We start from the raw sequence: 16,375 nt of genomic DNA, 5'->3' as shown, positions 1-16,375 counted from the left end.
AACCTAACTAAATGCCTGAACCGAAGGCTTTTTTGCCTGCAATAGCCACTCTTGCTGCTTCAGCATATGCTTTGTCAAAGTATTTCCAACGACTTCATCCCCGACGAACTTGGGAACTAATTCTTTTAAGGCCTCCATAACATTTTGCAATGTTTCTCTTCTCAACTCACCGTTGTCATAGATGAATTTCAAGGACTATTTGGGTGCTCTAACGACCCCGTCTGTTAGAAGAATCAAAGTGAGCAAGAATACCAAGAGAAGAAACTAGCAGTGACAGTGGATAGAGGTTAAGAGATAGCTGATGTATATGAAAATCTTCAAGTGAAATGGAAGTTGATTTGTGTACAGGTTAAATCGCCATTAGTTAGACATTGGAGTTACCTTAATACATCGTTACCACAAGAAGCAAGATCCTATGAGCTAGCACAAAGAGAAGGTGTTGAAGTTGTACTTGCCCAACATTTCAGAGAGATGAAGGGCATTAAGAAAGAACAAAAGGCAGTGAAATTCCACAGAGTTGAAAAACCGGAGATGGAACCCGGATGCTATCAAGCTTGACCACCCAATTACCTTCGAGCTTCCTAGCAATGGATACAGGGCTTAACAAAGCTTTGTTGGATGATTTAAATAACTTTATAAAAGGAAAGGAGTTTTACAGAAGGGTCGGCAAAGCTTGGAAGCGCGGATACTTGTAATCTGTCCCTCCCGGCACAGGCAAGTCAAGCTTGATTGCAGCCATGGGTAATGACCTTAACTATGAGATCTACGAGTTGGAGCCAACAAATATTAATTCCAATTCTGACTTGCGTAAGTTGTTTTCCATACCTAACCAATCTATAATCATCTTCGAAGATATTGATAGCACAATCAAGCTGCAAAATGGGGAATCGAGGGATGAATCATGGAGGAACAGCAATAAAACTCAGGTCAGTTTACACTTTTCATTTAGAGCACGAATCTAACTTGAGCTCTAGATGAATAGATAACTTAAATTATCCCTTTAAGAAATTAATACTTATAAATATATGTGTTATCTTATTATTTCATCGACAGGTGACACTCTCTGGGCTCGTCCACTTCATAGACGGTTTTGGTCATGCTGTGGTGAAGAACGCATATTTGTCTTCACAACGAATCACAAAGAAAGGCTAGATCCTGCTCTACTGAGACCTGGCCGCATGGACATGCACATCCACATGTCATATTGCACCACTTCAGCATTCAAGCGGCTGGCGTTCAATTACCATGGGATTGCCATCACAAACTCTTTGAACAGATTGAAGGGCTTATACGGGAGGTTGAAATCACACGAGCAGAAGTTGCAGGACAGCTAATGAAGAGCAAGAATTCTCACATTTCGCTCCAAGGCCTCTTCAATTTCCTTCTCGAAAAAAAAAAATTCAACATAATGGAGGAGGAAAGTTAATGTAATGTTTGAAGGGCAACATGTAGAAACTCATAACTCTGTAGAAGAAAAGTCAGAAGGTAGAAAGGGAGAGAGAATTGTAGAGAGAGAAGGTGTTGAATAGAATGATCTCATTACTTACAATAGAATGTGCACATCATATATAAATAGATACAATTAGTTATGTCACCAACTAATCTAACAAACTCTAACCATCATAACTTAACAACTGAGTAAAGCTGTATTCAGGTACATCATTAGTTGGTGGTCCTATTGTATCCTTAACACACCCCCTCAAGCTAAAGTTAGGAGATCTAACTGAAAACTTGAAAGTCAACTCTCTAAACCGATTAGATGACAAAGATTTAGTGAAAATGTCTGCAAGTTCAAGAAAAGAAGCAACATGATATCTGCACACTAACTTTGCCACAAAGAACCTTTTCTCTGATATAGTGAAAGTCGATTTCAACATGTTTAGTCCTGACATGGAAAACAGGATTGAAGGCCAGTGCAATTGCACTTTTATTGTCATAGAAGATTGTAGGAGTTTTGAGAATGAGAAAGGAAATATCCTGCAAGATTTTACAAATCTAACTAAGTTCTACAACTGTATTGGCTAAAGACTTGTACTCGGCCTTAGTTGAAGATCTTGCAACTGTGCATTGTTTCTTTGCACTTTAGGATATGAAGTTGGGACCAAGAAAGACACAGTAGCCACTAGTTGATCTTCAGTCAACTGGACAACCTGCCCAATCTGCATCAGACTACACAGTGTGGCATTGAGGACCTTTAGTAAACCATAGGCATGAATAAATAGTGCCCTTCAAATATCAGAGGATCCTTTTGACTGCCTGTAAGTGAATGGTCCAAGGAGAATGCATGTACTGACATACTTGACTCACAGCAAATGCCAAATCAGGTTGTGTCTAGGTGAGATACTGTGAAGCCCCAACAGTTGATCTATAAAATGTAGGATCTGAGAGAAGAGTACCCGAGTGATCCAATTTTGCAGAACCAACAGAAGTGGAGCAAGACTTGACACCAAGCATATCAGATCTCTTTAACAAATCAAGAGCATATTTTGACTGGTTTAGAAACAACCCTTTAGCAAACTTGTGAACTTCAATACCCATAAAGTAGTGAATGTCACCCAAGTCCTTCACAGGGAACATAGTTTGTAACTAAGCAATAATAGATTGACATAATGAGCTAGAGCTGCTAGTGATGATGATATCATCAACATATACTAAAATGAAGGTGATGGTAGAATCCTTTTTGATAAACAAATTGGTGTCAAAGTAGGAAGAGGAAAATCCCAATGACAGTGGCCTTGTAAAATGCTTCATACCAGGCTCTAGGTGCCTATTTTAAACCATAGAGAGGCCGATTGAGCTTGCATACATGATGGGGTTTGGTTTGATAAAAAAAGCCAAGGGGCTGGATCGTGTAAACATCATCCTTTAAAGTACCATGTAGGAAAGCATTACTTACATTAAACTGATGCACAAACCAATCATAGGAAACAACAATGGATAACAGAATTTGAATAGTTGTAGGCTTAGCAACAGGACTGAAAGTCTCAGAGAAATCAAGCCCCTCTTGTTGATGAAATCCTTTTGCCACTAGATGAGCCTTATATTGTTTTATTAAGCCATCTGGTTTATGTTTGACCTTGAACACCCATTTGCAACCTACCATATTTAAACCAAGATGAGAAGGAACCAAATCCCAAGTTCCAGTGGATTGCAAAGCTTAAAACTCCTTCTTTATGGCTGCCAGCCAGTGTGGATTCTTTGAAGCTTGCAGAAAAGTTATAGGTGTTGGAGGAAGACAGGCAAGTGAATCAACAGAAGGTGGGAGAGAATGTTTGGTTGCAGTGAATACCTTTGGCTTGTGAATGCCAGCTTTAGCTCTTGTAATCATTGGGTGAGAATTAGTAGGCACAAGTGTAAGTACCAAAAAGATAGGAGGTTGTGGAGTGCTTGAAGTAGTAGATGTGGATGAGGGAGAACTAGCAGATGTTGTAGAGACCGGATTCTGTGATAAACAACCTTGACTGGCAGAATGGGAATTGGTTATTGCAGAAGGAACTGGAAGAGTCACAGTAATAGGAGAGGAACTTGTAAATGGTGCAACTGGAGAGGAGTTAGAGACTGAGAACATACCATTCTTAAAAGGAAACAGTTGTTTATCAAAAGTTACATGCCTTGATACATAAACTTTGTTAGTCACAGGGTCAAAACATCTGTAACCACTATGATTGAGACTATACCCTAGAAAAACACATAGTTTGCTCTTGGCACACCATCATCATTCTTGTGGCTTGAGGAAATTCTACAAAGACGCGAAAAATTCATTAGACGGCTGCTTGTAAAAATTTAAAAAAAAAAAAAAAAAAAAAAGATGCGGGGCAACAGGCCCCACAACACAAAATAGCCTTTCGGCCTCTTTTTTTCTCCCTTACACTCATGGGCCCAAGCCTACCGAAAGGGAAAAGAAAAAAAAAAAGTAGCTTAAGGCCCAAGACAGCTCAGGCAGGCCAAACCCAGTGACCCGCAGCCCACTCTATCTCCTCTTATACATGGGCCCGAACCTAATATTCAAATAAATAAAATAAAAAAAGAAAGGCATCAAGCCTCATGGCCCAGACCGCAGCACCCAAGCCTCTGCCAGCCGCACGCCAGGCCTGCGCAACCGACCGTCAGCCCAAGCTGAGCCACTACCGCGCCAAACCCACCCCACGACAGCAACTGTGTCGTGGCCTTTCAACCACCTTTTCATACCTTCTCGACCCCTGTCGAGCCAAATTTCAAGCCTCGAGGCTCCCAAAAAATTAAGAAGACAAGGAAAATTAAATTTTTCTTACCTTGAAGCGGCGTGAAGACGAAGCAAGCAACAAAAGACTATCCTTTGCATGTGCAAGATGTAGAAGATTACTAGGGGAGGGGGAACAAATATCCTCTAAGCTTTCTCTCTCTTGTAGGGAAAAATAAATCTCTCTCCAAAGTATATTTAATAATCTACTTATGGTAGACTTAAATAGACTTTGAGAGAAATTTATTTCCCTTTCCTAGAAGGATCTAATTTCCAATTAAGGAGGGAATCTACATTAAAACAAGAAACAATACTAAGTTTCCCAAAGCAAGAAGATCTTTACAACTGTTGCCCTTTCCTGCGAGCAGCCCAACAAGTGTGGGGGTATTTGTGGAGCCAAAAATAATCAAGAAAAATATGGAGGCAACATGTGGATTCTAGGGTTAAAAAGACAAAATTACCCTTGAGGCACACCAAAGCTTCTACGCGCGAGTAGCGGAAAATCATCACTCAATCAAGGTCAAAAGTGATCAAAATAGGTATTTATTCAAAACTTATTTCATTCATCCTCGTCAAATCCTCCCCACAAGGTAACCTCCAAATATTCATTCAAAATAAGATTAATTACCTAAATTAATTAATTTTCTAATTAATTTCCTAATTGATTGCAAGATATTATGGTGACATAATATCTTGTAATTACACCCTAAAACCACTAAATGTGGCTGGTTCCCACCTCTCCAAAGGGGGCCAGCCACACCCCTATAAATATGACTCAATTTCTCTAAAAACCTAAGTTGAATCCTCTTGCAAAATTCTCTAAATTCTCCAAACACTTTTCCCTCTAAATTTTAACTTTGGCATCGGAGGATCTTCTGCTTGCCTTCCATTGTCTTTCCCATAAACCAGAGCAGTGCTCGCACAGACCTGAATCTTTGCTCCAATCTTAAGCAGTTCGCTTACTAGAAGAAAGCATGAACATATATGACAATTTCCCAATGCGCGTAGTACAAATTTGTAAGCAATATTATCGGTTTCCCAAACATTGAACAACAAGAACGAATGTCAAAGCCAATAATACAGGGGACGGAAGTGATAACAATTTTCCTCCTCGTACTCTTTCAATACCATAAAGAATCAACTCAAGGGGTGGAAAATTAAACTGAAAAAGCCTAGGGTTGCCGCCAAGTTCTTCATTGGCTACTTCACCTAATTGACGTTCTCTTTTGTTTTCAAAATTTTTTATTTTTTATTTTTTATTTTACCTTCTATCTTTTTCTTTGTTTCAAGATTTTGTTTTTGGGATCATATACTTTCTAGTTCTGCTGAATTTGATAACCTTTTTTTTTTTTTTTTAATACAATAGATTTGTTAGATTAAATGTTAGATTAAGGAGCCGACGTTTCTTAATGTTATTTTCCTTACAAAAACGTAGGCATCAAATTTGTAAACTATGAGGGTTGACCATGAGACATTTCATTTATTACACATAAAAAGAAATATCCTAGACTACTAGTGCATACAATGTGTTTTACGTTTTAAGATCCAATTGATCGTTAGAGATGATAGCTTTCATGTAAAATACTCAAATCTTCTTGTTCATTTGAAATTTGAAAATTGTATTACAAAACATTGGTATTCTCAATTTACCAAATGTTTGAAGTTTCAACAATGACTTGTCAGATTTTAGACCAGAAATCCACCGCATGCAATCCTAACATTTGTATTCTCCCCTTATCATTTTGTCATTTTTTTTGTCAAATTTTAGTTGAAAGGGAAAAAATTGCGGAAAATAACAAGTAAGTTGACTCCCTCCATATACTTTAAAATAGAAAGTCTAACAATTACCACACAATACTAACCAACCCTAAATTCTTTCACTTATAAAAGACTCTGGTTTCCTTCAAGAAACTTAACACGAGGGGGAACACCAAACACCATATATAATAAAGAAACAAGAAATTCATAACGCCAGTCGAGGGGAAATAAAATGGCCAAGGCTTCGGGTATCGCAGCACTCTTCGTCACCTTGTCCTGCTTCTACTCTCTGGCATACGCCACCACCGGTGCCGACATCGAAACTCTATTTGTGGAGGGCAAGGTGTACTGCGACCCATGCCGCGTCCAGTTCGAGACTAGACTCAGCACACCCCTCGACGGTAAGTAGTATAGTCTAACTAGTAGTTACATAAACATGGCCGGGGCTCGTAGATCAATTGGTTAATCAAAAGCATCCACCTCTGCCCTTGAAGTTCCGATTTATCCGTTCATATCAAAATTACATACATATTCGGTTTTGTCTATTCATTAGTGACTCCATATATTAGGCTTCTCAATTTTCTTATCACAAATGATCAAATGTTATTTGGTTTATGAAACGAAAGGAAGATGGTTTTATGTGAACGTTATTTGTTCCCTAATCTCAAAGTGATTTTGTCCCTCAAACTTGAAATGCTAGGTGTCTCTTTTTCTTTAAACAAACTATATTTCGGGATATGAAATTGAACTCATAACTACATGGTAAATATTTTAACTATTTGAGCTGCAAGTTTCTTTAACGTAAATACTGTACTATCCACGCATGTGTTAAAATTAAAAATAATTGCATGCATGCAGGTGCTACGGTAGCCTTGGAGTGCAGAAGCCGTGAAAATGGTACAATGGTATACAGACTCGAAGGCAAGACCGATAAGAATGGCATCTACAGTCTGCCCGCCGACAAGAACTTTGAGGAGCAAATCTGTGAGGTGAGGACCGTGAGCAGCCCAACCGGTGATTGCGCTGACCACTTCGACATCGAGAAGGCTAGGATTTTGCTCACTCACAACAATGGTGTGAAGGCCATGGCTCGCTACGCCAACCCCCTTGGGTTCATGAAGAAGGAGAGTACACCAGAGTGTGAGGCAGTTCTTAAGGAATTGTTCCCCGAGGAGACTGAAGATCAATAAAGTATATGATCAAGTATAACTGAACTCTCCGTCCTCATTACAATGTAAACTACTTAATTATATAATATTCATGGGAAGAAATTATAACCATCCCAGTATCTAATCATACACCATTTCTCTACAATTTTTTACTTTTTTGGTATTTAATTTTAGAAGAAATTTAAGAGAAAAAAATTAATGTGGGAGTCGGAATTAGAAACACCCAATCAAACATGACCAATAATAGGAGAAATTTTTTCAGTGTGTTGGTCCGTCATAATACAATTAGTTGAAAATATTTTTTTATCAAGTTTCCAACCAATATTATTGCAGTTGATGTACCGGAACGTATTCCTTGCACATTGAAAAATCTCTCCAATAATATATTTAATTTTGATATTAGTGGACTAGTTAATTTGAGCAAAAATGACAGGATGCTTTTATTTATGTTTTTGGTTTTGGTTTTTATAATTACGATTTGTATACAAGCTTTCATGCGACTCAAATTCAAACATTTTGTTGTTTTCCTCCACTTACTGATATACGAGAAAGATCGAACTTGTGGACGCCATTAATTAAACACTCGAATTAGGAATTTAATTGGGGTGTTCTAGGATTTCACACCTTTTGTGCGACCGTCCGAGTTTGTTTTCTAATGTTATTTCCTTCCATTATATTATCTTCTACTCTCTCTACTCATTGGTGTTGTAACAAACAAGCATTTGCTCTGCAATGTACATATAATTTGTTCACAAACATCGTAAAATATGATAACTACAAATTTGTTTATCATTAAAATACCGATCATCAATATCATTTTAGAAAAAGGACAACAAGGAAAAAGTTTCTGATACATATATGATATCAAGTTATTATAACCGGAGATGGATTGTCTGCCCTCCCCTTCCCATACACTCATGTTTTGTGCGGTTACGGTTAAGCCACGTCAATATTTTATATTAATTTTTTTATAAAAATAACAAGACAAAAGGCAAATGTTGACGTGGCTTAACTGTAAACTCACAAAACAGAAAAGTATGGGGAGGGCATGGGAAGGGGAGGGCAGACAATCCATCTCTATTATAACCACACAATTTTTTGTGTGTCTTGTCATTCGTCGCTTAGGGTTTAACCCTCGGCATTTCGCAATCAGTAAAATAACTGCAGCTTAAACTAATCAATCTGCTTGAAATAGAATACAAAGCATAGCAAAAGGGAATTACTTCAGTCGATCCAAGCCTCAGAATTTTGCTAAATCTAGCAGTTGATCAAATCAGTGTTATTTGCCAATCAGAAAGGCCGACGAAACTTAAGCATGTTTGTATGTGTGAACGTGAGAATAATCCTTATGAGTTTCTGTACCTTTGCATATAAAAAGTACACAGAACTTGCACGTATATGATCTGTGAATGATGTGAAGGGAAGCCGAACTTTAGTGTTTGGATTGCTCTGTATTTTTCTACAACTCAAGGTGATCAGAAAGAGGTACAAACCATACTCGAAGTACACAAAGGCAATCGTATCTTATTTGCTGCTTCAGATTTTGCAGTGTATAAGATTGTAATAATCTACTAGCTAGAGATTGTAATTTCTGTACACTTTTTTTTTTTGTTCTGCACATTCTTGTATATTTTCAGTTTTTTAACAAAATAAATCAAAGAAAATTAAGAAGCAAAAATGAATGAGGATGTGATCGCACAAAAATAAAAAATGAGTGTGCAATAATCAATCATGTTCAGTTACGAAACAGATAATGCTTGTGCCTCCTTCATGGAGCGACTTACTTGTCCTACTACTTACGATTAACAAATTTTTACCATCCGAACATCATAATTATAATCGTTCATTTTATTTTATCATCATCTAAAAATCATATATGCAAAAGTTATTCAATTTGGAGATTTTTGTCATTCTTATGCATAAAATAAGTAGACATTTCATCATGAAAATGCTACTTGTTACCAAAACGGTTAATTGGTTTAACACATAATGATGACTAAAAGATCTAGAAATTTAATGATTTTTTGCAAATATGTCTTTAGATAATGATAAAGAGAATGAGCATTCCAATTATGATATTTGGACAATAAAGATTCATTAATCATAAGTAAGGGACAAGTAAATCCTCATAAGAAGACACAAGCATTATCCTATTTATAATCACTCACCGTAATCGTCTGCTCAACCCTTTTCCCATTGGTTCCAAATCATTTGGTTTATAAAATTTTTGTTTAGAAATTTAATCTCCTTAACGATACTTTTTTTAAGAGAACTGCTAGCAATTAGCCAAGATGGGGTCAAAATCTCTTCTTTTTTTTGAGTTTTTTTTTTTTTTTTTTTTTTTTTTTTTTGTCAAAAGTCAAAATCATATACGTGAATTAAAATAATCAAATGGTGGTCCGAACTTAACGAATCCTTTAATAAAAGGGGAAACTTAATATAGGTCTAATTTTTTGAGCCAATAGCAGGAATAGTTCAATTTATTAAAATAAGTTCAATTCCTTAAATCTTATTATTTTATTATCAATAATTATCTCTTAAATGATAAGATTTATTATAAAAATCAAATTTCTTCCTAATTATCTCTTTGATTATTTATTTATTTTGTTTTTCTTGTTCTTTATCCTGTTTTAAACCCCATTTATAGATTTTAGTTTTTATTTTTATAATCAACCTATATCATAGGTTAATTATATTTATCTACCTATATGACAGATTCTTTTTTATAATCAAGTAAGATTCATGTGTCTTGCTTGTAGATATATTATGTTTTTCTACCTTTTAGTTAAGTTTCATATCTTACTTATAGGTATGATATATATTCATATATTTGTTACTTAAGTTAGGGTAAAATGATTTGCAAATAGATTTATGTCAATATATATATATATATATATATATATATATATTGTTATAAGATATTAATTATATTTTTTGGGGTTGAAAATTCATAATATTAGAAGATTTTAATTGATTTTTAATATTTTTAGAAAATATAAAATGAGCATTAAAAAAATAAATACATATAATTAGGTAATTGGACTCACTCCTAAAAATTATCTATGTTTTTAGACCTGGATCTAAAAGCCCCTTAATAAAATCACCAAAATAACCATCAAAACATCCTATACTTTTGTTTATGGATCCCTTTTTGACAATTTAAACTTTGAATCAAGTCGATCAATTATTAATTTTACAAGTGGTGAATTGCACTCAACCCTGTTATGTTTCAGGTTTCGTTAATGCAAATTAAGATAGAATATCACTTGTTCTAACATAACTATTTAACTACTTTCCAACCAAATGAAGAACGAAAGTTTTAATGAAAAGTTCATGGTACTATTCACTTTAACTAAAAATCATATTTTTACACTAAAAAGTCAAAACATCCTATACTTTTGTTTATGGATCCCTTTTTGACAATTTAAACTTTGAATCAAATCGATCAATTATAAATTTTACAAGTGGTGAATTGCACTCAACCCTGTTATGTTTCATGTTTCGTTAATGCAAATTAAGATAGAATATCACTTGTTCTAAAATAACTATTTAACTACTTTCCAACTAAATGAAGAAAGAAAATTTTAACGAAAAGCTCACGGTACTGTTTACTTTAACGAAAAATCATATTTTTACACTAAAAAGTCAATCCTAGTATTATTTACTTTACATTTTATTTTGTCCTTATCATTAAAACTTTTCTACAAAGAAAATAACTAAACCGATTACTCGTTTACAAATTTATCGGGTTTGCATGAAGCTCCTCAAAGCAGAAAACGAAAAGGATAATAAACAAATTAAAAGGAAAAAAGATGAATAAAATAGAAGAGAATAATTTTATGAAAGAGAAAATAAAGGGGAAAGAATAATAAATAAGTCAAATCATTCCCTTTTATTTTATTTTTCAAGGAAATAAAAAACACGTAAAATATTCGGAAACCGAGTGCTTTATTTTGATTACTTCTTCGTCCTAGTGAGAGAAAGGAAGAAAAGCCATCTCTCTGTCTCTGCAAAACCCTCATTGCGTACTCTGCAATCGACCTTCGAATGGCGAACAGTAATCTTCCCCGACGAATCATCAAGGTTCGCCCTTCAATCTTCTTGGCGATCCCTCTTTTAATTTACCTCCGACCGCTCTGTATGCGTCTCCTGAAACGAAAATTTAGGAAGTTTGAATTTTTTTTTTTTTTTTTTGTGTGTGGTAATTTCATCCAATATTTTTACTGTGATATGTGCCTGAAAAGATTCGATCTTTATCATTTTTTTCATAGAATTTCGTAGCAGCCAAATGGGGATTTAGGGTTTTGTTGTTTTGATTTTTGGGTAATTTTTTAACAATTTTTGCTTTTGGGTTTCTGATCCAACAGGAAACTCAACGTCTCCTCAGTGAACCTGGTAAGTGATTCATTCTTTCCCACTAATTATTTGGAGCTGGAGTTTGAAATTGTGGTTAAAGTTATTTTCGATTGTCTTGTAAAGCAATTCAAATGTGAGCTTGATAGTTTTTTTTTAGGCTTTAGATGTAATATAAATGTGCTAGTTTTGTTGGGGTTTTATTTCTAAAGGGTTATTTGCGGTTTCCTTACTATTTGATGCCGTGAAATGTGATTACAGCTCCGGGAATTAGTGCTTCACCGTCAGAAGACAATATGCGATATTTCAATGTGATGATCCTTGGCCCGACACAATCTCCTTATGAAGGTATATATAACAGGACTGACTTATTTGTGGAATACATTATCCACGAAATCCATACCTGGTTGGTTATTATTGTTTGAAATCTTTTACTTGTTTGAGTAAATTTCAGAAAAATGCATCTACAGAAGGTTTATTGTTTGAATTTTTTTTTTATATGCACATAAATTTATAAGTTTGAGCTCTACCTTAGGATTACAAGCGTGATGGAACTCTGATTGGGGGAATGATGACTATTTATTGTTTGGATGATTGTGTTCGTGTTGTTTTATGTGAAAGTGAGGTGGAACAAATTAAGGAATTTGTTGTATGTCAGAGTATTTTTGAGGAATGACTAGGAGGTTGGATCGTTTTGTTGAGCCACTGTGGTTAGTGATCGCTGAAGGTTTTCTATCTTTGAGATTATCGTTACTCTTGTGTACGAAAAGAGTCCATTTTCTAATATAACAAGTGGGGTTCCCTGGGATTACATTGTGCTGAGGGGGCATAATCAATCTCCCTTACATTTTCTTTAGGAAGTATATATATATATGAAGTAAACAATCATCAAATGCATGCAGCTAGGCCCAGCTAGACAATGTCATGGAGCGACTAGTGATTTTTGCAATATTCCCAAGGACTAAGTACAGCAAAACAGGAATGCTTTGGATTTAGTTGCAATGGATGGCTAGGAGGAGATCATGCTACTAAGAAAGGCAGGCTAATTGAGGAGATGATGTAGTAATCATCCCTATAATTGGGGAGAGTTATATCTCACCTTGGCAAATTTGTATGTCGCTCATACTGTGGGACAGTGTAGTCCAATTATATACCGCCTGTCTATCTAATATGTGTTTGTTGGCCTGTTAGAGGGTTATAACATTGACGTCAAACAACTGTGTGTCAAGTACAATAAACCAAGCTAGATTATTGAAGATAGCCTTTCTAGCCAGTCACCACTCCGCTATTTTAAATATTAGCCAACCATCAATTTCAGTGTATACCACTGGAGAAAATTTCTCTTTACATTTGTGCCAAGTGACAGTATACTTTAATTTGTTTCAGCTTGAGAGAAATGATAGCCTTATTTATTCTTATATGCTGTTATATTTGCCACTTGGTTACTACAGTTTATACTCTTAGTCAGAAACATAACTATCAAATGTCAGTTTTAGGAATGTAATATGGGTTAACATGGCTCCTTTTTCTTGTTATTCCTATGGTTTCTTTTCCGTCACTTACCAACGTAATTGGTAGATTTAACATCATATATATTGTTTCTTTTCAGGAGGAGTTTTCAAGTTGGAACTCTTTTTGCCTGAAGAATATCCAATGGCTGCTCCAAAGGTACTTTGATTTGAAGTCATTTTTCAGTATTACAATCTCAAACAGCTAAAAGATTGAGGGAGAGTATGAAATAAAACATTTCAATTGACAGAAGCACTTTTAATTCTTGCTTCAGATATCTGAAGTTATACCCTTATTTGATAAAATGGGTTTTATCTTCACAGTTTTTGTTCCTCGGTTGTGATGGATTTCATCATAGTTTTGTTTCATTCGTATGATTCTCTCATTGTGCAATCTGATGACACTTTATGAGGTTCTGTGCTTTTCTGTTATGTGCGGTTTTTGCCTACAGTAGCTGTATGTGTTTTGAGAACTTTTCTGAAACAGGGTAGTCTTTTAAAGCCAGGTATTCTATTTACTGATGACAAATTGTAGTTTGGTATGTGTATATATAATGCATTTGGGGTGGATCTTTAGGATCTCAGAGGCAATTCTTAATGTTGCAAAAGATAAAGAAGTTAAATAGCTGAAGTCATTTGGCTTTTATGAATAAATATTATTTTTTATTTGACACTTTTTTGACAACTGTGATTCTTATTGTTAATGATTTATGGACTGGAATACTTTCAATTTTTATTGAATATATTGCAAGTATTGATGATGATAGAACAGTAGTTAATAGTTTTGCATGGATGGTGTTTTAGATTAATAAAAAAACATATTCCAAGAATAATTTGCATATTTTCATCTTTACTGGCAAATGTTGTCAATTGTGGCATGCTCACATAGGTGAAATTTGGTAGTGTGCGGTTGAATAGTTTGCTGGCCTTTCCCAACATGGTACCTGAAATTGTTAGACTTCCTAAGGCACCTCGTTGTCGTTGTTTATTGATTTTGCATATGTGTAAGGATGTGGATTCGGTCTTGCAGTGTAAGGCTCCAGTTTTTCTTCCTTAAGCATGCCCCCAGACGTCCAAACATTCTTTATTTTATGTTGATCAAGTAATCATTTTGTTTTTCCGTTGTATCAGGTTCGATTTCTCACCAAAATTTATCATCCTAACATTGACAAGGTAGGCTGTGCATATGGTTTTTCACCCATTCCTCTCACTTTCAAAGGTTCCCCAAATAATTTCATGCCTTTTATGCACGGTTTTCTTAATCCAGCTGGGAAGGATATGCCTAGATATTTTGAAAGATAAGTGGAGTCCTGCTCTCCAGATTCGAACTGTACTTTTGAGGTATTATGCTTTCATATTGTCTGTCGTAAATCTATACCTGTTCCGTGATCAAAACAAAACCATACATCAGTTTTCAAAAAAACAAAACCGTACATCTGTGTGTATCACAGGGTAAAATATCACAATAACTTTTAGTGAAAGTTCATACTCCTGTAATGTATGGTTAATTCTTTTTTGTTTTTTTTTTTTTTTGGAGTCCATATCCTTTTTAAGTTAAAATTGAAACTGAATTATCGACAACGTTGCTATCAATTTTTCTCTAGTATTCAGGCACTTTTGAGTGCCCCAAACCCCGATGATCCACTCTCAGAGAACATCGCAAAGCATTGGAAATCAAATGAGGCCGAAGCTGTTGAAACAGGTGTGTTGAAAGCTCGCTTGTCTTACCACTGGTTTCCCCCAGCTTACCTATTATTTGAATGTCAATCAACAACGTTGAAGCTAATGCATTCTTCCTTGATCCGTGCAGCCAAGGAATGGACCCGTTTATATGCAAGCGGTGTGTAATGGCATGGTAAAGGTTCATCGTTCCTTAAAATAACATTACTGCAATGTACGCTGTTCACTGTCATTTTAAAATGGAAATTTGGATGAATTGATGTTTGGAATATTGGAAGTTTAATGTTCGCAAGCTACCGTTTGCTTCCTGATAATTGTTCCACTTCTTTCGGAAGCTTGTCTGTGAACCTGTATGATCAAGGATTATCACCGGTCTCAAACGACGACTGTGGGGTTTTTTTGAGACACTCCAGGTATGGATTTCTGTTTATCAATATTGTGAATATTTCTTTCAAATTTTCTTTCTCGTTTTCCTATGTTTGAAGTACTATTCCCTATCGGGTATGTCTGCAATTTATCGTTGTCTTTTCGGTTGCTTGGATTAGATCGGATCATAAACCTCATTGCACGTTTGATAAAATTTCACTTCTAAACCATAACGAGTAATTAGACTCTGAAGGAAATTTGTCGGTCACGCGTAATCCATCTTCTAAAGTAATGTTTGTTTTCGTCATGTCTTTCTTTAACCTACTACATTTAGCAATCCAATTTAGTCGAATTCAAAGCACCAAGAGCCCGCGGATTCTAACCCTTAGAAGGAGATAAAGTTTACAATCTTTCGTATCCTTTGTCTCTCTCGTCACATGATGTGTTATGCCAATCAAATTGGTGATTCAAATCAAATGATCGACTTTAGACATGATGCGTATTGGGCCTGGATGTAACGGACTCGATGGGCTTAAGCCTTGTGTACGTTTTGTGTTATTTGAGTTTGGGCCTCCAACATACCAAAAGGAGAAAACGAAAGCAAAATTGAAAATTGTACCAAAAACAACCAAAGACCAATAAGACTAGGCGTGTACTATTCATGCACTATTTTTACTTCTTACCCATTACTAGTAATTCTAAATCGTCGGATCGAGTGAGTTGAAGAAGATTAAATGACATTAAAATAGAGTGTGAGGGAAGTGAAAATGGGTGATGGATGGATAGCACCGCCCCAAAACTAAGGGTTGCCCCCCGAAAATCTATCTTGTTAATATATTTGTATTCAACCGCGGTCGTTCATCATTCCTCTTAAGGACTTTAATATATGCCCTCTTTTAGCAAAGTCAAAACTATTGTCACTAGATCTAATGATTGCAGAAAATTTGTGAAAAAGGCGAGAAAGATAAAGGGTGGCGTTACAATAAATGAAACTATACAAACGAAAGAATAATGTAAGATAGATCGTACTTGGGTGTAAATGGTCAGATCGACTCTTTTATGTACTGGACGAACTCACATAGCAATCAAAACTTGAAAACATCCACAAAACGACATGGTTTTCAACCCACAATTTCCTTGGGATTAGATCGCAAGGAACTATGGCCACAATTTTTCCGTATTGAGTTCCACTGCTGCTGCTCATTTTACGGCCCTAATTTGTAGGGTAGGGACACGTCACACGAAGGGTACCGTACCCCACACGCAAAAGGCCAGACCATGCACGTACCATCATCCATGCATCGTTCATTTCACTGTTTCAC

The 16,375-nt window shown here is 35.7% G+C and overlaps 2 protein-coding genes and 1 pseudogene across 2 annotated transcripts; all 3 read left to right on the top strand.

Annotated features, from left to right (window-relative positions):
- The first annotated feature begins 11 nt into the window (after window positions 1–11).
- On the top strand, window positions 12–1,426 carry LOC137741918 (AAA-ATPase At3g50940 pseudogene; annotated as a pseudogene).
- A 4,707-nt stretch (window positions 1,427–6,133) lies between these two features.
- On the top strand, window positions 6,134–7,291 carry LOC137743904 (olee1-like protein). The gene is made up of 2 exons (XM_068483834.2): window positions 6,134–6,378; window positions 6,836–7,291. The coding sequence occupies exons 1-2, from the start codon at window positions 6,210–6,212 to the stop codon at window positions 7,165–7,167; spliced, it is 501 nt and encodes a 166-aa protein (XP_068339935.1). The 5' UTR covers window positions 6,134–6,209; the 3' UTR covers window positions 7,168–7,291.
- Window positions 7,292–11,045: 3,754 nt separating this feature from the next.
- LOC137742057 (ubiquitin-conjugating enzyme E2 35) lies at window positions 11,046–15,143 on the top strand. Its single transcript, XM_068481799.2, has 8 exons — window positions 11,046–11,229; window positions 11,514–11,541; window positions 11,761–11,847; window positions 13,109–13,167; window positions 14,139–14,180; window positions 14,275–14,348; window positions 14,612–14,709; window positions 14,818–15,143. The coding sequence occupies exons 1-8, from the start codon at window positions 11,194–11,196 to the stop codon at window positions 14,853–14,855; spliced, it is 462 nt and encodes a 153-aa protein (XP_068337900.1). The 5' UTR covers window positions 11,046–11,193; the 3' UTR covers window positions 14,856–15,143.
- The last annotated feature ends 1,232 nt before the right edge of the window (window positions 15,144–16,375 follow it).

Source organism: Pyrus communis, chromosome 11, assembly GCF_041283825.1.
Source record: "Pyrus communis isolate YQ-2024b chromosome 11, ASM4128382v1, whole genome shotgun sequence".
Classification (NCBI taxonomy): domain Eukaryota; kingdom Viridiplantae; phylum Streptophyta; class Magnoliopsida; order Rosales; family Rosaceae; genus Pyrus; species Pyrus communis.
Note: the sequence above shows the minus strand (reverse complement) of the source record. Positions and strands in the feature narration are given on the sequence as shown.